General features: G+C 57.1%; 2 protein-coding genes across 3 annotated transcripts in view; one reads left to right on the top strand and one right to left on the bottom strand.

The window, feature by feature from the left end:
- GPR32 (G protein-coupled receptor 32) overlaps positions 1-19,424 on the top strand; it is a 151,951-nt gene that overhangs the window by 83,528 nt on the left and 48,999 nt on the right.
- SHANK1 (SH3 and multiple ankyrin repeat domains 1) overlaps positions 1-19,424 on the bottom strand; it is a 156,884-nt gene that overhangs the window by 4,919 nt on the left and 132,541 nt on the right. For both annotated transcript variants that reach the window (XM_082367701.1, XM_082367702.1), the window contains 9 exons: positions 16,331-16,413; positions 15,995-16,119; positions 15,291-15,426; positions 14,927-15,007; positions 14,339-14,362; positions 14,066-14,134; positions 13,495-13,613; positions 5,214-5,310; positions 432-3,528 (listed from right to left, as the gene is read on the bottom strand). In XM_082367701.1, coding sequence (XP_082223827.1) covers positions 432-3,528; positions 5,214-5,310; positions 13,495-13,613; positions 14,066-14,134; positions 14,339-14,362; positions 14,927-15,007; positions 15,291-15,426; positions 15,995-16,119; positions 16,331-16,413 — 3,831 coding nt within the window. The remainder of the gene's footprint in view (positions 1-431; positions 3,529-5,213; positions 5,311-13,494; positions 13,614-14,065; positions 14,135-14,338; positions 14,363-14,926; positions 15,008-15,290; positions 15,427-15,994; positions 16,120-16,330; positions 16,414-19,424) is intronic.

Consider the following 19,424-nt stretch of genomic DNA (forward strand, 5'->3'; position numbering starts at 1 on the left):
ATCCAAAAAAGCCTGGCTCCAGAACCACACTTGTAACCACCGACCGTGCCCTAAAGCATCTTGTCTTGACCAACGCGGGGTTCAAGGGACTTGAAGATTTCAGGGATTGTCAGAACTGACAACCCACCAAGGAAACAGACATTGGGCACGTTGTGCTCCAATCTCCTTTGTTGATCACTCTTTTTGTTCATCATGGAATGTGGGTTGTCATGGTGATGGGAGACGACCACAGAAGCTACTGAGATAAAGGGAAATTTAAAATGGCCGGGAAAGCATGCTTCTTTGAGGGCAAACTTCTCCAAGCCAGCCCGGCCTCTGTGTCCTTTCTACCACCTGGGACCCTAAAGGGACACAGCTATGTGGAAGACGGTCTCTGCTACCCACAGCCAGCCCCTCTGGCCTCCACTGCCAACCTCCAGCCCCCGGCTCACCTCTGCCGCTGCAGGGAGGAAGTCCTCTCGGGGACGTAGCTGGCTCCCCCGTGGTGGCCGTCCCCGCTTCCCCCGCCGCCTCCCCGGGCCCAGGGCAGAGCGCCACCAGCTGCCGAGGAGCCCCCAAACTGCTGAAGCTTGGAGCTGAGTTCACTGATGATGCTGGCTTTTACTGTGGCCAAGGCTGAGGCCTGAGGCTGGGCTAAGGGCCCAGGCAGGGGTGGTGGCGGTGGACCCGGGCCCTCCTCCCAGGGCAGCAGCTTCCGAGGCAGGGAGGAGGCGGATGGCAAGGGCACCGGTGGGCCTTCTGGCTCTACAGCCCCTGGACCGCCGGCCACACCTGCCGTCGAAGGTCCTGAGCAAGCACTCAGCGCCAGCAGCCCATCAGTTCCAGCCCCCGTCACCGAGACCGTGGGGCTGGTGGGAGTGACAGGGTCTCGGAGTCCCCCACCGGGGCCAGGCCGCAGGCCTCCACTGGCCCCAAGCGCCCGGCCCCGGAGCTTAGAGGGAGTCATGAGCTGCGGTGGGTATGGTGGGCCAGGAGGACCGCTGCCCCCGAAGGCCTGGCCGTCCAGGTAGGCCACATACGTGTCCAGAAGCTCCGGCCCACTGGCCACACTGGCCACCCCGCCCCCAGCCCCGCCTTCGGCAGACAGGCTGCTCAGCGTGGACGCGCTGCTGATGGTCTCCAGCGGGTGGTCACTGCTGCTCCGGCTGTCCACCTCCTCGATACCAGAATCTGTGCCAGCTGGAGGGTCCGGGCCAGGCTGTGGGGCAGGGGGAGGCGGGGCGGCTGGGGCTGCTGGGCCCGGCGGAGGCGCGTCCCCAGCAGCTGCGGGGCCCGCCTGGGTCAGCGTGGCCACCTCGCTGTCATAGGAAGTCAGGCTGGATGCGGTGGAGTCCAGCGTGGGAGGGGCGGCGGCCACGGCAGGGGGCGGGGCAGGGGGCGCTGGGCTGGTCGGGGTGGGTGGGTCCGGCAGCGGGTGGGGAGGCCCAGGCGTGAGGGGCGAATCGGGCTTCTCAAAGCTGTTGGAGAACTCCAGGGGCGGGGGCAGCGGTTCCACAAAGAGAAATTCGCCGTCTTCCACGTCCACCGAGGGGGCGGGGGGCGGCAGGACCAGCAGGGGGAGCCCGTTCTCGTCACTGCCCCGCGGGGAGGTCGGCGAGGGGGCCACGGACCGGCGTGGGCTGGGCGGCGGGATCCCCGGCCCGTCCTCCGAGGGGGGCCCCCTTCCCCCCGCCCCAGTGGCCCGGGGCTGGCAGTTCTCGAGGAACCGCACGTGGAGGGGCAGCCGCTCGGGCTCCTCCGGGGCTGCGGACCTCCAGGCCTTGCTCACCCCGGGGTGCGGGGCGGGGGGCTCGGACCCCAGCTGCAGCAGGAGGGGCCCGACCCCGGGGGCGGTGGGGGGCAGGCGGTGCAGCAGGGAGCGTCGGGCAGCTGGCGGGCTGGCCGGAAGGGACTTCTCCTGGCTGCCCAGCCCGGCCCGGTAGCCCAGCTCCCGGCGGGCCGGGTCCGGCGGCGGGGCTCCCCAGAGACGCAGCACTGGCTCGTGGTGGGCGTGGGGCGAGTGGTGGTGCGGCGTGGGCGGCGGAGCCTCGTAGCGGGGCGACGGGGGCCTCGGAGGGGGCTGGGGGGCCCCAGCGCCCTCCGCGGACTCCTTCAGCGCCCGCTCTCGGGCGGCCAGGGCCAGCCCGAGCGGGGAGGCTGGGTCCAGGGCCTTGCCGGTCAGCGGGTGGACCAGGGGCCGCGGCGGCAGGAAGCTGGTGAAGGCGCTGCTGCCTGCGCTGCTTCCGTAGGCCCGGCTGCCGGCTCCGTAGCCCCCGTAGCCGCCGCCACTCCCGGCGCCTGCGGACTCCAGCCGGAGGTAGGGCTCGGCCGAAAACATGCCTTCATCGATGGATTTGGAGTGGCGCAGCCGGGGGCCCGGGGGCGCCCCCGGGCCCAGCGAGCTCTCGCCGCCATCCTCTTCCCCCGTGTCGGTGGAGAGGAAGAGCGTAGACCGCCGGCGGGCTTCGTTCTGCCAGCCCCCCTCTCTCCGAGCCGCCCCGACCAGGGCCGCTCCGAACTGGCTGGTGAAATCGAGGGTGGCCGGGCCGCTGGGCGAGGCGGGGGCGGGCACGGGCGAGGGGGGCGGTGGCACTGGCGACATGGCCGGGGCGGGGCTCGGCGCGGAGGAGCCGCCGCCGCCGCCGCCGCCCCCTCCGCCGCCCGCGGTCTCGGGCTGGGTCGGGGGCTCCGCCTCGGTGCTGCTGCCCTGGCTGCTGCGGCCGCTGCTACTGGTGGATGGAGCCTTGATGATGATGGTGGGGATGGGGATGGAGTTCTTTTCCGACGGGGCGGCCGCGGCCGGCGGCGGCTGCGGGGACGCCGGAGACGTGGGCGAGGGCGTGGGCGGGAGGCCGCCGCCCTTCTGGGGCTCGCCTTCGACTTTGGTCTGCTTGACGAGCGGGCCCTTGCGCCCGCGGCCCGAACGGGCCGGCACGTACATGGCCGCGCTGGCCGCCCGGGGAGGCAGCTGGAAGTAGCGCAGGGCCGGGGCCTGGGAGGAGCCGCTAACCCCGCCCCCGCTGCCGTGGTGCGACGGGGACAGGGCCCCCGGGGTCGCGCTGGGCCCGCCGCCCCGCCAGCCTCGCAGGCTGGGCTGGGGCCCCAGAGCCAGTCGGGGAGGGGGGTCTTCGGGGGAGCCGCCTGTCTCCATCTCCGGGGGATGCGGCGGGTGGGCGTGGTGGTGGTGTGGCTGGGGGGGCGGAGCGTGCGGCAGGTGGGGGGGCGGCGGGTGGTGCGCAGGGGGCAGGGCCCCGCCATGGTACAAGCTCTTCTCACGGCTCCCTACACGGGTGTCAGGAGGGCAGGGCCCATCGAAGGACGACGGCGACGAGGCGGGGTGGGGGCCACCTGAGCCGGGGTTGAAGGGCGCTCCCCGGGGAGAGGGAGTGAGGCGGCCGGAGGAAGAGGGGGCTGGAGGTGTGCTGTAGGGGGGCTCTGGTGGGGACGTGGTGGGCGGCGGCGGGATGTCCTCCGAACCAGGCACAGACAGGCTGCGGCTGAACTTCATGGCTGGAGGTGCTAGGTAGGGTCTCTCATCTTCTGTAGCCCCTGGGAAGACACAGAGGATCCAGAAGCAGGGTGGGGATGGGAGGGGGTGGCCTCTCTGTTCCCCTGTCCCACAGAACTTCAATATTACAATGATAATAATGACACCAGTAGATAGTAAGAAGAACGTGGGTTAGTCTAGAGCTTACCCAGCTGTGATAAATCCAAATCCGCTTGATACAGTAATACAGGTTGTGCACTGCACAACAGCAAACGGCAGAGGGAGCAAGAGAGGTGTGTGCGTGTGTCTGTGTGTGTGGGGTGGGGGGGGTGGGGGGGGTGGGGGGGAATTCAGCTGAACTTCCTTCCAGGGCCAGGAGGGGGCGCCTTTTCTAATTCGCCCAAAGGCACGATATATGCTGGCAGTCGCTTGGGATGAGCAAAAATGGCTTGAGCCAGGAAGAGATATAGTGTTTCTGGGCATACTTATACATTTCTTTTCATGTACATGCAGAAAAGAAATGGAATTAGCACATCAAATCTGTGACTTCACAGCACTGCTTAGGATGAGGCTAATATTTAAAAGAGGGAGCCAATTCATAGGTAAGCAATGTCAGGTAGATGTATAGGTAACTGATATTAGGCAAATGACACACACTGGTGGACTATGGACACTGAAGCTGGGGAAAAGCTAGATCCAAAGAGCAAAACAAATGGAGGAAACTGGAGGAGTGGAATCTTTTGCCTACTTATCAACGGCCAGGGCTCAGTCCTTGATTCCCTTTTCCCCTCTGACTACTCGCTCTCCGTTGACTATCTCAACCAGTGTCACGGCTTCATTCACTGCTTCCCTGCTGAAGACTCCCATGCTTGTCTCGGACCCAGTCCTTGCCCCTGAGTTCCGGGCTTCTATATCCAAATGCTGCATCCACTTGGATGGATGTCTCACTGGCATCTCAAACTCAGCAGGCCCCAAATTGAGCTCCTGATCTCCTCCCACGATCTTCCCAAGCTGCTCTCTTAGCAAATGGCAGCTCAGTCTTACCTACCTCAGGACCTTTGCACTGGCTGTTCCTGCTGTGTGGAATGCCTTACTTCCAGATAGCCCCATGACTCCCCACTTCATCTCCAAGTTTCAGCTCAAACCTGCCCCCCAGCACTCCTGACCTCTCTCATTCTACTCTTTTCCTATTTTTTTCCATAGCGCTTAACACAGCTAACATACTATATCATTTTCTTATTTCTTATCCTTATAATCTGTTGTCTGTCTTCCCCAGCTAGAAGGTAAGCTCCCTGAGGGCAGGACCCTTTAGTCTGTTTTGTTCCCTGACAAATCCCCAGCAGTTTAGCCTGGCATATGGTAGTGCTCAATAAACATTTGTAGAATGAATGAATGAATGAATGGATGGAGTCTGGTATAAGAGAGAATGAACCAGAGTCTGTGGTGGCTTCGACTTAACAGCATCCAGGCAGGGGCAATGATGTCCGCATTTTCTAGATGCAGAGCCCTAGGCCCAGAGACGTGAAGCTGTCTGCCCTGGGTCACACAGCCAGGACGGACAAGAGACAGGATTCAAACCCAGGTTTGCCCAGCAACAAAGCCTGAGCTCTTTGCCCAACTTGATGGTCACATATGGAAGAAGGAAAGAACATTCCCAGGCTCCCTTGTTTTCCCCGTAAACTGTCACCCTCCCAGCCTCCCCTTTCCCCACTGGCATCCCTTACACCCACCCTTGCAGGTGACATACCAATAGACTTTTGCCGGAGCATGAGCCCAGGTCCTGGAGGCAGGTAGGAAGGACGTTCATAACTTGGCTGGGAGCGGTGGTGGGGATCAAAGCTCGACTTTGGGTTGGCAGTCAGAGGAGGAGAGAGAAAAGAGAGCAGAGAAAAATCAGTCAGGGCATGAAAATCCATGGATTCCCCACACAGCCATCCTCCATTCCTTCCCCAGCCTCTGCAGGAAGGGACAGGGGTGTGAAGGAGATGGAAGGGAATTCTGGGGTAGGGAAAGGTTTCTGAGTCCTGACAGCAGCAGCGGGGAGAAAGAGAGGGGAAAAAAGTCAGATTATCAACTGAGCCTGTCTGCTCTGCTTCCCAAGCCGATCACTAATCTGGGCACTTTTCTCCACCCCTGCTGTCGCTGCCCAGGTCCAAGTTACCACCATTGTCTGCCTGGATGACTGCAGTAGCCTTTTCCTTGTCTCCTGGCTGCCACCCCTGTCCCGCCACCCCTTTCTGGTCTGCTTTCCACGCAAGAGTCAGAGGGATCTTTCTAGAAGAAATTCTGGTCATGCTGTTGCCCTGCTTAAAATCCTACAGTCGCATCTCACATCAGTTAGGAGGGGATCCGAATTCCCAAGTCTGGTCTTCAAAGCCCACTGCGGTAGACACTGCCTGTGCCCACCCAGATCTCCTCAGCCAGGATGCTGTGCCCATCCCCAGCCACTGTGAGTGTCACCTGCCTGCAACACTTGGCTGCCCCTTGCTCTGAAGAATCACTCCCCCTCCAAAGGAGTTGACGTGCCCAGGCTGTTACGTGCCCCCACTTCTGGGAGCAGCCTGCAGCCAACTGACAGGAAGGTCTACGGAGGGATTATCTCCATCCTGCAATTCACACTCCCGAGCTCCCCAAGGGATCCCCAAGGGATCAGGCTGAAGGCAAACTCCAGTGGGGACCAGGGTTGCTGACCTTCTCTGCAACCCATCCTGTCTCCCCCATGCCCTTACAGGTTCCCCCTTAGGAAATCGTTGTCTCAAGCATCCTTATCTCAGGCTCTGATTTTAGATTAAGAATCACGGTGATTAAGACACTGTGTATGATCTAGCCCTTGCCTATATCTCCCACTCTGGTCCCACCACGCCCACCTTTTCTTGCTCCTGCAGTGTCCCAAGGTTCATCCCTGCTTTAGGACACCGACAAGTCCTAGATCTTCTCTCTGCAATGGTTTCCTCCTAATCGTCACAGATTCCTTTCCATCTTTATGTCCTCTGCTCAAATATCCCTCCCAGTCACTGCCTACTGCATTTCCCTGTCCTGTTTTCTTCATGACATTTCTCTCACTTCTTGCTTACTGCCTGTCTGTCTCCCTGGCGAGAATGTCAGCTCCCTGAAGGCACCAGACATTATCCCAGGCACCATGGGAACAGGGTCAAGGGCCCACAATACTTTCAGGGGAAATGTTTTAATTTCTTTTCAAATAGGAAGGAAAAATAATTATATTTCAGCCTGGATAATATTCAGCTTTGCATCAACACAGTCATAAAACATTGATTTTTAACTGTTTTTTTTTTTAGGAAGGAGGGGCTCATGAAGGCAAAAGTGCCTAAGGCCCACAGAAGTCATAATGCAGCCTTCCTGAGGGTAGTGACTTTATCAGTCTGGTTCACTGCTAGGTCCCCAGTCCCCAAACAGGCCTGATGTTCTATAAGCTTGTGTCAAATGAACAAGCCAATGTCAGGCACTCTGGGGCCCCGACTCCCCTGCTTCTGCCAGGTGGCCCCATGTGTCTTCCTTCTCCGTCTTTGAGACCAGAAGTTCATAGAAAGGAAGGCCTCTTTGGATGGGGTCCCCACTTTTGGGGTGTGGCCCTAACTGCCCTCACCTCCCCACCGTGCCCCCTCCTGTCTCCCTGCTCTAACCACTCCCCGTTCTCTGAATTTCCTGTGCTGTTTCTCACCTCACAGCCTCAGCATCCTCTGTTCCCTCTGCCTGGAAAATCCCTTCCCCACTCTCTGCTAGGGGAAAACTCCTTGTCGTCCTGGCCCCCACCCTGGCCTGGCCACCCCCTTCCTCTAGCCCTGCACTTCCTAATCCAGTGGCCACTAGCCATTCAGATGTAAATTTCAATTAATTTGAATAAATTTAAATAAACTGAAGTTGAAAATTCCCTTCCTCCATCACACTGGCCACATTTCAAGTGTTCGATCGTCACTCATGGCTGGTGGCTGCCATATTGGACAGTGCAGATGGAGAACATCTCCATCATCACAGAGAGCTCTACCGGACAGTGTTGCTCTAGACCTTCACAGGGGTAGCACCTGTGCTACCCCTCTCACTGCCCTCACCTTGGACTGGGACTATTTCTGTCCCAGTTTGCATCATTTGCAAAATGCATGAATGTTTGCATCATTCATTCATTCATTCATCCATTCCACAGATATTTATGGAGCACCTGATTTATGCCAGGGACTGTTCTAGATGCTGCAGATGCAGCCGTAAACAAGACAGACAAAAGTTCCTGCCCACATGAAGGGCAGGCAGACCATAAACAAAATAAATTAGTAAAATACAACGTGGGTCAGATGGAGGTAAGCGACAGAAGAGAGGGAGATTATAATTTAAAATAAGGCAGTCAAGAAGACCCCGCTGAGAGGGTACAACCTGAGCAAACTCCTGAAGGAAGGAGCGAGGGATGTATCCAGGGGAAGAGTATTCCAGGCAGAAGGAGCAGCAAGTGCAAAGGTCCTGAGGTGGGACTGAGCCTGCTGTGTTCAAGGAATAGTTAGGAAGCCAGTGTGTCTGGAGTGGGTGAGCCAAGGGCTGAGGGGTGGGAGGTGACATCAGACAGGTGGTAGCAGGGTGACATTGGGTGGGATCTGGTAGTTTCAGATGTCTCCTCCCTGGAAAGCCTTCCTTCTATTAGTCTGCATCATAATTTCCTCCACCTATCCTAGGTTAGAGTTATTATAATTATTTGCTTACTTGTTTATGGTCTGTCCCCCTGGGCATGTAGCCTACCCAGTACCCATTCTACTCTTCTTCTTTGATAAGAAAACCCCAATCTTATTTGGCACCTATTGAGAGACTACATTTCCCAGCCTCCCTTGTGGCTAGGTGTGGTCATGGGACTAAGGCTGGCCCAGATGCATAAGTGGAAGTGTTGTGTGTTACTTCTGGGAAGTCTCATCAGAGGTAACACAAGAAGCAACAATGTGCCCTCCTTTGCACTTCTGCCTTTTCACTCTTCCTTGTTCCTGCTGCCTGGAATGCTGGTGCAATAGCTGGAGCTCCAGCAGCCTTTTGGACCATGAGGTGACTTTGTGGCTAGGGTGAGGAGGATCCTAGGTCTTCAAGACCATGGAGGCTACCACACCTGCCTCAGACTCCCTACTCCAGACTTGTTCAAGACGACAGAGATACAAGCATTTGTTTGTTCAAGCCACTGTTATTTGGGGGTTTCTCTTATATACAGCAGAACCCAATTCTGCAAAATACCCCCACTCCCCCGCCAGTGTCAATTCTCTAAGGGAGGTAACTTTGTTTGGCTGGTTCCCTCCTATACTCCCAGGGCCGAGCAGCAGGTCCAGCACATAGTAGTTGCTCAATAAATATTTGTAGAATGAAGGACACCTTGACAAAATGGGGGGAGCACCCCGATGATGTAACCCTAGTCCTGTTCCTTTGAGAGAGTGATGGGGAAGGATCACAGTGACAGGGGAGGGGTCAGAGTGACAGGGGAGGGGACCGAATAACGGGGGAAGAGTTAGAGTGATAGAGGAAGGGTTCCCCTAGCTAAAGAGGGTCCAGACTCAAGGGAGAGGCATCAGATTGGCACACTGGCAGAAGACCTTCTAAGTGGAAAAAGAGGGATCAAATAATGGGTTAGCTTGGCACAAGAGGGATCATAGCAGCAGAGGAGATGTCTGACTGACAGAGGAGCCATAATAGCGTCTGAGGAGGCTAGGAGTGACTGCCTGAGGGGTGGACGGACTCAAGGTGAGACAGGCTGACCTCCCTCAACAAACGGGGAGCGCTATCTCCCACGCAGAGGGGGCAGCCAATCAGAGTGTGCCAGGTGTGTGACGTCACCGACTGCCGGGCAGACTCCTCCCCAGCGAGTTGACCAGAGGTCCCGCCCTCCTCCTGTGCCACCTCGTGGGTCGGCTGTGGGTCGCGTGCCTCCATGGCAGAGTGTGCCCTGGTGCTGTGCACAGGTTAGAGGCTGAAGATGGGCTGGGAAATTCGCGTTAGGGAGCCAGCCCCTGAAAGGGGTGAGGGGGAAGAGATCGGAGGGGGAGACAGATGGAGAGACAGAGCAAGACAAAGACAGAGGTGGGGAGACAGAGGCAGAGATGGGGCTCCAGAGGTGTCGGGGAGAGACAGGAGGGGACATGAGACAGCCATGGCAAGAAAGAGGGACCCAGTAAGGCAGGGAGAAAAAGGCAGTCCTGAGAGAGTCTGCCATGGAGAGGGCCAGAGCTACCCTAGGAGGGAAAGACATGCAGCCAGGAGGTCCAGACATGCCCCGGGAGGGGAAGAGGCAGAGGATGCAACCAAGATGATATGGTAAAAATAGCCAGAGGGAGAAACTGAGTCCAGAGAATGGCTGAAACCAGAACCCAGACCAAGATGTGGGCGGTGGGGATCAGGGGACCCCCCCCCCGCAGGGCGGCCAGTCACCAGGTAACAGACAGTAGCCAGGAAAACCAAAGCCACGCAGAGGGGAGGACAGACAGATGAACTGCAGAGCCCTAGGAGAAGACAGAGCCCAAGAGGGGCCTTGACCTTCAGCGGATCTGCCTGGGGTCTGTACACCCACTGTTGGTGCAGTGGGTCCTCCTCGCCCCCCTTAGGTTTTACGCAGAGGTGTGTTTTTCAGGGAGGGTTGAAATCTCTCCATCCTTAAGTTTTTAAACAGTGGCGTCTTGCACAATCTTTTGCTCTGTCCACTGTGGTGCCGGCCCGTTAAAAGGAGCCTGGGGGGCCACATTGGGCTTCCACACTGCCTGCTTGCCCCCCTGGTTTAGGTGCAGCGGAGTCCAAGTGGGAGAGTGAAGAGGGGAGAGAAGCCGAAACAGATGGGAGATGGAGACCCCATGAGAACAAGACCACCCACTGAGAGAGGCACGGAGATGCAGGAAGGTCGCAGAGGGGTCCCTGTGTTGACTCAGGGGTTAAGATCAGGGTGGCTGGTGGGAGGTGGGGGCAGAGATGGGGGCAGAGAGAGCCCGCAACATGAGAGTGAGGGCTTGGGGGAGGCCCAGGGACAGACCCCAGGAGGGAGAAGAAAAGGGGAAATGACCACTGGCCTCCAGGATCCAGAGGAAAGGGAGGCCCCATGAAGACCTCAGGTGTTTCATTTCTAGGAGATGGGGGCAGGCGGGCAGCTGATTATATTATTGGCCGGTGTCTGGGCCCACCTGGGGGTGTCTTTGGAGCCAGGATCTTGTCTGTCCTATAATGGAGGTTCACACAGCGAGGGGCTGGCACCCTGGCAACCTGGTACTTGGTGGGTACTCCATGCATTTGTTGAATAAATGAAAACAGGACTGGCCCTAATCTGTTACTAGAGACTCCGTACCGAGCCTGGAATGTTGTTGCGGGGTCTCTGGGGCACATGCGGGGGTCACAGTAGGGTCTGCAGTTTGTTATTTTATGGCTTGGGGAGGCTCACCATCCCTTGAGAGCCCCTGTGCTAGAAGCTGATCTCATTCAGTCCTCCTAAGAACCAGCAAGATTGGCTTTACCCCTGTTTTACAGAACAGGAAACTGAGGCACAGAGAAATTAAAAAGCGTGGGCCAAGTGACATAGTAAGTTAGAGGCGGTCAGGCTTTGAAGGCAGGTTTGCCTGGGTCTACTGCCCATGTACTTTCTTATTTTTGGACAGGACTTTTTTTTATATATATATCGGAGTATAGTTGATTTACAATGTTGCGTTAGTTTAAGGTGTACAGCAAAGTGATTCAGTTTTTCTGGTTCTTTTACATCATAGGTTATTACAAGATATTGAATATAGTTCCCTGTGCTATACAGTAGGTCCTTGTTGTTTATCTATTTTAGATACAGTAGTGTGTATCTGTTAATTCCAAACTCTGAATTTATCCCTCCCCCTTACCTATGGACTTTTGATCCTTACACTGACCCTGGGGGGAGGTGGGCACGGAAGATGACCCTAATAGGGCCAGAGATTTCAAATTCCTCGCAAAGCCAAGGACGGGTGTGAAGTGAGGGCTCCTGCATGCAGGGCCCTCTGCCGAGCCCTGAGAAGTGGCCAAGGACCCTCTGCCTCTAAATCTGGGAGAAATTCTAGGAGTCTCGATACAAAATTTGCCACTTGCATTTGGCTCTTGTAAAAGTACTAGGGGCCTTCCCTGGTGGCGCAGTGGTTAAGAATCCGCCTGCCAATGCAGGGGACATGGATTTGATCCCTGGTCCGGGAAGATCCCACATGCCACGGAGCAACTAAGCCCGTGTGCCACAAACACTGAGCCTGCGCTCTAGAGCCCGCAAGCCACAGCTACTGAGCCCGCGAGCCACAACTACTGAAGCCTGCATGCCTAGAGCCCGCACTCCACAACAAGAGAAGACACCGCAAGGAGAAGCCCGCGCACCGCAACAAAGAGTAGCCCCAGCTCGAGGGAACCAAAGAAAGCCTGCGTGCAGCAACAAAGACCCAATGCAGCCAATAAATAAATAAATAAATAAAATTTTAAAAAAAGTACTAGGCCTTCTAGAATAGGTGGTTGAGCCCTTAAGAGGGCTATGGATAGATTTCAGGGGGGCCCTGCACGCTTACTTGGATGGGGGAAAAAAAACCTACATCTTTATTTTCATTATTCTCCAACTAAAACACAACATTTTCTCAATTAAGGATGTAGGCAACAGCCCACGTCAGTCTTAGCAAAACCTGTGACTGTATCCCCAACAGAAATCACAGGTATTTCTGTATCCTTCATTGCAGAGGCTGCAGATTTCTCTAAATAGTGTTTATGCTTCTTAGGACTTCGAAATTAGAGTAGTCAAGATCCACCACCAGATCTTTCTGGCTACCACGCGAAGAAAAGGCACCGACATTACTATATCGCAAATTTTGCTTTCAAAAAATATTTTGATAACTGTATTTCGGTGTAACTGACTTCTTTTGTTACCTTATGTAGTTTTTTAAATTCTATTTTTGGTTCAAGGGACTTGTAACCTAACTTCGTCCACTCACAAGAGCCGAACTCTTTGCTCAGGCTGGCACTGCCCTCGAGTCTACACCCTTCCATTGTCACTCCCCATGGTTATGTACTGTTCTTGACCCTTACGGATTATGTTTTATTTTATGCATTTATAAGCATTATTATGAGGACTATGCCAGCCTGCCAAAGGGGTCCATGGTCCCGCAAAAGTCAAAGCACCCAGTTTTAGAGTCAGTGGTCCCTTGGTCACCAGTGGTGGGTGTGGCCTGTAAAAGGAGGGAGTCAGAGGGTGGGGTCAGAGGGCAGGGCCTGGGCAGAGAAGAAGGAAGTGCTGAGACAGAGGTAGGGCCCCGTGTGGCCTCTGGAGGGTGGAGGGGGGGAAGCGCTGGCAGGGCTGGTGGGGGATGTGTCCCCATGAAGGGGCACAGTCCAGTGAGGAGGGCAGCCAGGAAGGGACCAGCAGGTCCCCACCCGAAGAGCCAGGGCCGTGGCTGGATCACGGATCCAGTTGCCTGACTGCCTGGGGTTGAAATCCTGGCTCCCTCTCTGTGCCTCAGTTTCCCTTCTGTATCACAACCGAGTGTACCTCACAGGATGATTCCAAGGAACGAATGAGATAAGCCACGTAAAAACGTCGTGTCAGAAATGTGATCAACACCCACTATAGGTTAGCAGGCAGAGCGCAGACAGAAATGATAATTAATATTTTAATAACTACCACTTGTTGAGCACCTATTATTATGTGCTGTGCCTGGGCCAGGGAGCGCCATCCATGACATCGTTTTACCTTCCCTGAGACCCTTGAGGTGGGATGGAGATGAACAGAAAGAGTTGGGCAAGAGAGGCAGCACATGAGGAGTCAGGATGGAGAGTGGAGGGAGGTGAGAGAGATGGGATCTGGGGGGACAACAGGGAGGAAGAGGATGGGCCGAGAGGAAAGGGGACGCCCAGAGTGGGGAGAAAGGAGGGAACCCCAGGAAGCGCGGTGCCCCGTAGGACGGGCATTGAACACGGGGGAGTCAGGAAGGATTTGCAAGGAGAGAGGTAAAGGCTCCAAGTTGCCCTGTGCATCCCTCAAGCTTCCTTCCCCCCAAGGGCCCAGTTCCCCAGACCAGGCTGCCTACCTCAGTGGCAAAGAAGCCTTTGGGTCGGTGTTTGCCCAGGGACGCGAGGCCACCAGGCCCAGGACTCTCACTTGCACTGATGGTCTGCTGAGCTGCCGCCAAAATTTCATCCAGTTTGTCTAGGGGGAGGCGGAAGAGGGAAGGAGAGCCAGAGAAATGAAGTTTGCTTTGGCCTGGCGCAGAGACAGAGCTGCCGGGAGCCCATTCAGTGTCTTGTGTGAACCAGAAAAGGGCACCCTTGTCTCCCTCCCGGTGGCCCGACGGCCCTGCTTGGAGACACAGTCTCCAGCCCGGCAGGCAGGACCCAGCGATGGGAAGGGGTGAGGGCGGTGAATAGGACAGCCATCGTGTGAGGGAGGGTGGAAGGGAGGCAGAAGGTAGTGGGGAGAGGCTCAAAACAGAGGTGGGAACTCAGACTTGAGGGCTGGGGCCAAGTTGAGGCGTGAAGGTGATCAGGGCGGGGGTGGCTGAAGGGGGCGCGGGCCTGGAGAGGGATGGAGCGGATGCGGCACCCCGGGGGGGGGGGGTCGGGGCCCTGGACAGCCCAGGGAGCAGGGCCGGGCCATCTTACTGAGAGCCATCTGGTACACGGTCCGCTTTTTCTCCATGCTGGGCACCGGCGCAGGTTGCTGCTCGTACTCTGTGGGCAAAGGGTGCGGATGAGGCCCAGGGGCGCCCCCGGAGGGCGGGGCGGAGCGGGCTCGGCCGGCGGGCGTGGCCGGCGGGCGTGGCCAGCGGGCGTGCGCAAGCGCGAGTGGGGCAGTGAGGGGCCGGGGCGGGGGAGGGGCGAGTCCGCCGGCGGGGTGGGGACGGGGGCCCTCCCGCCAGTCCTGTGCCCACTCACCACTCTTCTTCTTCCAGGGCGAGACTAGCCCGGGGGAGAGGCAGTAGAGGAGCCAAGAGTTAGGACTTCAGGGGGAGGCGAGGGGCCCCCTTTCTGGAACGCCCGCCTCCCTCAGGGCCCTGGGGTGAGGGCGGTCAGCTAGCGGCCTGATCCGCCCCCGGCAGGGGAAACAGGACCCCCCAGGTCCACTCGGCCCCGTCTGGAGGGAGGGGCTCGCCTTCCTTTCTGTTAGTGGGAGTGAGGGGAGCTGGTGGAGGGGGAGATGGAGAATGGCGGTGGGGTTGAGGTGGGACAGAGGGAGAGAGGGGCTAGAAAGGAAACAGGGACCCGCAGAGAGGAACGTACGGACGCAGAGAGAGACCCCGACAGAGAAACAGATGTAAGAGGACGAAGGAAAGTCGACTGTCAGACGCCCTTTCCCAGCGACACACACGCAGGCCAGAGAGAGTCTGACCCATGGACCGGGGGACGGGATCAGGACGAGGACCCCTGGTCACTAACAACACTAACAAACTCCAGGGATGGTCCCGTCTCCCTCTGCCCCTTTCCCTCCGCAGCACCTGGGCCCCAGCAGCCCCGCAAGCTCACCCATCTCCTCCAGCTCTGAGGTCATAGACTTGGAACGCAGGGAGATGGTTGGGGGCGGGAGCCGCTTAGCCTGCGGCGGTGCTGCAAAAATGAGCGGGGTCCGGCATCAGTACCACGGAAAGAAAGCCCATGACCTTCCCCCCCACCGTTCACCACGCGGCGCTCCCAGAGCTCGGAGGAGAGATGCCATCCGCATGTTGAGCCCTCACTCAGTTCCTCTCCAGAGGGTCATGCACAAGCAGCCTTGGGGGAGGGAAGGCTGCTGGTGGTGGTAGGGGCCATTGGGCCATTCGGGCTCCTGAGGATTGTAGTCTAGCAGCAGTGGGGGACCCGGGCCCGGCCACACAAGTGGGGAGAGGAGCACCTTTCTTATGAAGAGCCTCATCCATGTCCGGGTGCCGGGTGACCATCACCACCTTGACCATCAGCGTGTTGCCCCCTTGGCGGATCATGTTCACCACCTGCCGGTGGCCGACCTTCACCACATTCTGCCCGTTCACCTGTGGCACAGACACCCCCAGAGCACATCCAGCAGGTGAGGGGAGGGATGCTTTCCACTTCAGGGTCCCCATTGAAGTGGCCTCCTCCTGCCTTGCCCTGTATGTGGCACTGGCGGTCACTCTTCTCTCCCCTTGACCCTCCTCTGCCTTGCAAGCCCCCAACTCGCTGTTCCTGTAACTCTCCTGGCCTCAGGGTTGGGGAAGGGCCTGGGCCCACCCTATTTGCCTCTCTCTCCCTCCTTGCCCTCCAGCACTGTGTGTGTGTGTGTGTGTGTGTGTATGTGTGCAAGCGCGTGCCCCGGGGGGCAGCTCTGTCATCTGAGATACTTCAGAAACGCTTTCAGATCGAATCACTGAAGAAGCAGAGGCTGGCTGCGGGGGGCGGGGGGGGGGAGGGGGCGGGGTTTGGGAAGCTTTGGTGCCAAAGGAGAATCTGGATTTGGGCAGCCGCATCCTGGCATAGATCACGAAGGGTCTGAGGATTTGTTGCTAGGGGCCCAGAGGAGAGCGCGGTGTCTGTGGAAGGTGGGCCAGGGGTAGGGTCTTCGGAGAGGCCTTTGGGGCTCACCTCAATGAGGAAGTCTCCCATCCGCAGTCCGGCTCGCCATGCCACGCCCCCCTCGTCCACCGACTCCAGATACTGCAGCGCCGGGAAGGCCGGGGTGGGGGTGAACTCCTCGATGGGGGTCTGCGCTGCAGATGGGGAGGAGCCGGCGGGGTCGGAGGGGAGGGGGTGGAGAGGCCGAGCAGGGGATGGGGCTCAGACCCAAGTCACGGAGGCCTCACCGTAGCTGAGGGACCAGCACCCTGGGGTGGGGTGGTGGGCAGGCTGGGGGTCCCTTTCCCTGTCCTTCCCCCTGGGTCAGAGGGCCCTTCTCCCGTGCCCTCCCCGGCCGGCACTCACCCTTGGCCCCCCGGAGCACGAACCCAAACCCCTCACTGTCCTTCTTCTGCAGCAGAACTGTCTTCTCCTTGATGATGTAATCACTGGCGGGGAGGGTGGGGGAGGGGCAGGGGTGGGGCGGGTGGAAAAGGGCTCATGAGACCCAGAGCCCGTGCCCCACCAGCCACCTGGTGACCTGAGCCCAAGCTCCAGAACGAGTCATCCCCCCTCCGAGGAGTTTCCTCACCCACTCCACGTGTGTATGCTCGCAGCAGCCCTGACAAGCCTCCCCCTCAGAGCCCAGAGAGCTCGCTCTCCCACTCAGTCTTTCCTCATTCATCCATCGGTGCATCCATCCACCCATCCATTCAGCAAAGCACAGTGTGGGGAGTGGAGGGCTAAACTGCCAGATCGCCAGACAGCCTGGCTGGAGTCCCTGCTAGCCACTTCCTGCCGGTGACCTTGAGCCCACGACTTTAACCTTTGGCGCCTCAGTTTCCTCATCTATAATGCGCAACAATAACAGGCTGCACCTGACGGGGTCGCTGTGGAAGTTCCCTATATATAGTATGTATAGTATTCGGCACAGTGCTGGGTACCGTAGCACATGCGCAATAGAATTCATTCGCTGTCTTCGGTCAAGTCTTTTGGTCTAGAGGACACATGCACTTGGATAATACCTCTCCCAACTCCTTGACTATATATATGCTCCAGTAACTACTCCCCAGGTCCCCACACATATTGTAACATTGCTTATTCAGCATTGTCCAATATGGTGGCCACTAGCGGCCTGTGTCTATTTATATGCAAATTAATTAAAAATTAAATCAAAAAATTCAGTTCCTCAGTCCCACTAGCCACGTTTCCAAGTGCCTGGCAGCCACATGCGGCTAGTGGCTACCACGCTGGACAGCACAGATACATAACATCTCCATCGCCGCAGAAAATTCTAGCGGACAGCGCTGACATCTATTTCCCGGTATATCTCAAATGTATCTCCTTCATGCAGTCAGTAGATTCTAGCAAAATGCAAACTGCGTGTGAATACGTGGATGGTCCCCAGTAAGGCCACCAAAGCCCACCAGCACATTTAGGCAAGGCTCACATACCCAGCAAAGTTCAGTTAAACTCAAACCTATTCCGTGTATCTCAACAGCTGCCCGGGGCTCACTCAGATAACAGCCCCAAAGCCTAGACGTCACCACTGCGTACATCAGGATTACACATCCATTCCATTCCAGGCACCCCAGTATACAGCAGGAATACCCAGACACCCCGGCTCCAGGCTCCTCAGAATACCCACAGTCACCCCACCCCAGAGCCACCAGGACACGTGCCTTGCTGTATCCAGAGCATCCTGCAGTCAGGTCAGAAACCCGGCCCAGCACACACACAGACCCCCTCACCGTACCCCAGTAATACCCACGGGCCCTAGCACACTCCAATAATAGCCAAGCATGCTCCCTGCGCGCTCCAATTACCTGCCCCCAGAGATCTGACAAAACAGCCCTCCACGAATACTCCAGTATATTTCAGTAACACCCCGACACATCCCAGTATGCTCCAGTAGTAACTCCCCTTCGCTTTGATCTCAGTCTGTTCCCATAACATGCCCCCTGAGCACAAACCAGCACACGCCAATAACACTTAAGGTGCTCCTGCTGTATTTTGGTGCCACCCTCCCTCCACACACACAAGCACGCCGGATACTCCCACGACCCCCCAGGATGTCCACTGTCAAATCCAGGCATTTGTATCATAGGGACGTCCCTGCTCCCACCCTCCTTATTATAATCTGGTGGGCCCAACAGCAGGCATGCGCGTGTAGATGCAGCCCGCCACGGCCCTTGCTCAAAGTTCACGATGGTCCCATACACACGTCTACACCATACCCGCTATGTCTTCCTGACCTTATATTCAACCCAGGGACCGGCCACCTTTGTAGCTGGGTAGATGGGATGTTGGAAGAGAAGGAGGGAAGGGGTTGAAAGGGATGGGGGAGGGGAGGGGAGGAAAGAGGCAAAGAAGGCACCAAGAGTGAGTGTACAGGGCTGACAGAAATTGGTTGAGAAGTCAGAGCTGCCGGCTCCTGACCATGAACTCTGTGGCATCCTTGTCCCCACCTCTGTGCCCACGGCGTAACCTGACATGCTCCTTTGAGCCCTCATATCCTTGCTACCCCCATAGCCCTTCCAGATCTCCAGGGCCCCACCCCCCAGTGGCCAGTAATGCTATTCAGATCCCCTTTATTCCTCATTTACAGAAGTTTCACTTGTCTTCATGCATGCCACAAACCCCTACTTTTCCCCCAATTTCCCCCTGCCCCTGGAATCTCTCACCCACACATTCTCCTCACACTTCATACATAAGCCTTCCCCAAACATCCCATCCCCCATACAATTCAACAAAACTCCCATATCCTTTAGATGCCAAGAAGAAGCACTTGATATGTGCGAGGCAGTATTTGAAACCCCTCATGGGTAAATGACTTAATTGTCTCCCACAGTCAGCCCCCAGGTAGGTGTGGGTACCATTTCCACTTTACAAGTGAGGAAACGGAAGCACAGAAAGGTTAAGAAACTTGCCTGAGCTCACACAGTGAACAAAAGTCTTCAACAATGCCCCAGAAAATACCTGGGTAACTCAGTAGTAATACCCTCCACTCCACTGCACCCAAATAGCCCAGCACAAAGACATCTGTCCCAAATTCACCATGCACGTGCCCCACCACCCCCCCGTGCCTGAAATTTATCCCAGGCTATGCCAGTAACACAACAAGGAGTAACATCTATTGAACCATTGCTGAATGCCAGATGGCGTTCCAAGCACTTTACATTTATTTATTCACTCAGTCCTTACAACACCCCTGGGAGGGGTTGACTGCTATCATTCGCGTTTTATAGATGAGGAAACTGAGGCACCGAGAAATAACTTGCTCAAGATCACACCGCCAGAAAAATGTCAAAGCCAAGATTTTAATTCCCCGCAGGCCACCCATATACCCCAATAATATCCAAACACACCCGGACCATCGAAGCACCCCCTCTGTCCCTCCCTCTCAAGTCTCCCCATCCTGGGCATATGCCTCTCTCCTTCCCACGAATTTCTCACACAA

Source organism: Balaenoptera borealis (genome assembly GCF_965194805.1).
Source record: "Balaenoptera borealis genome assembly, chromosome: 19".
NCBI classification, from domain to species: Eukaryota; Metazoa; Chordata; class Mammalia; order Artiodactyla; family Balaenopteridae; genus Balaenoptera; species Balaenoptera borealis.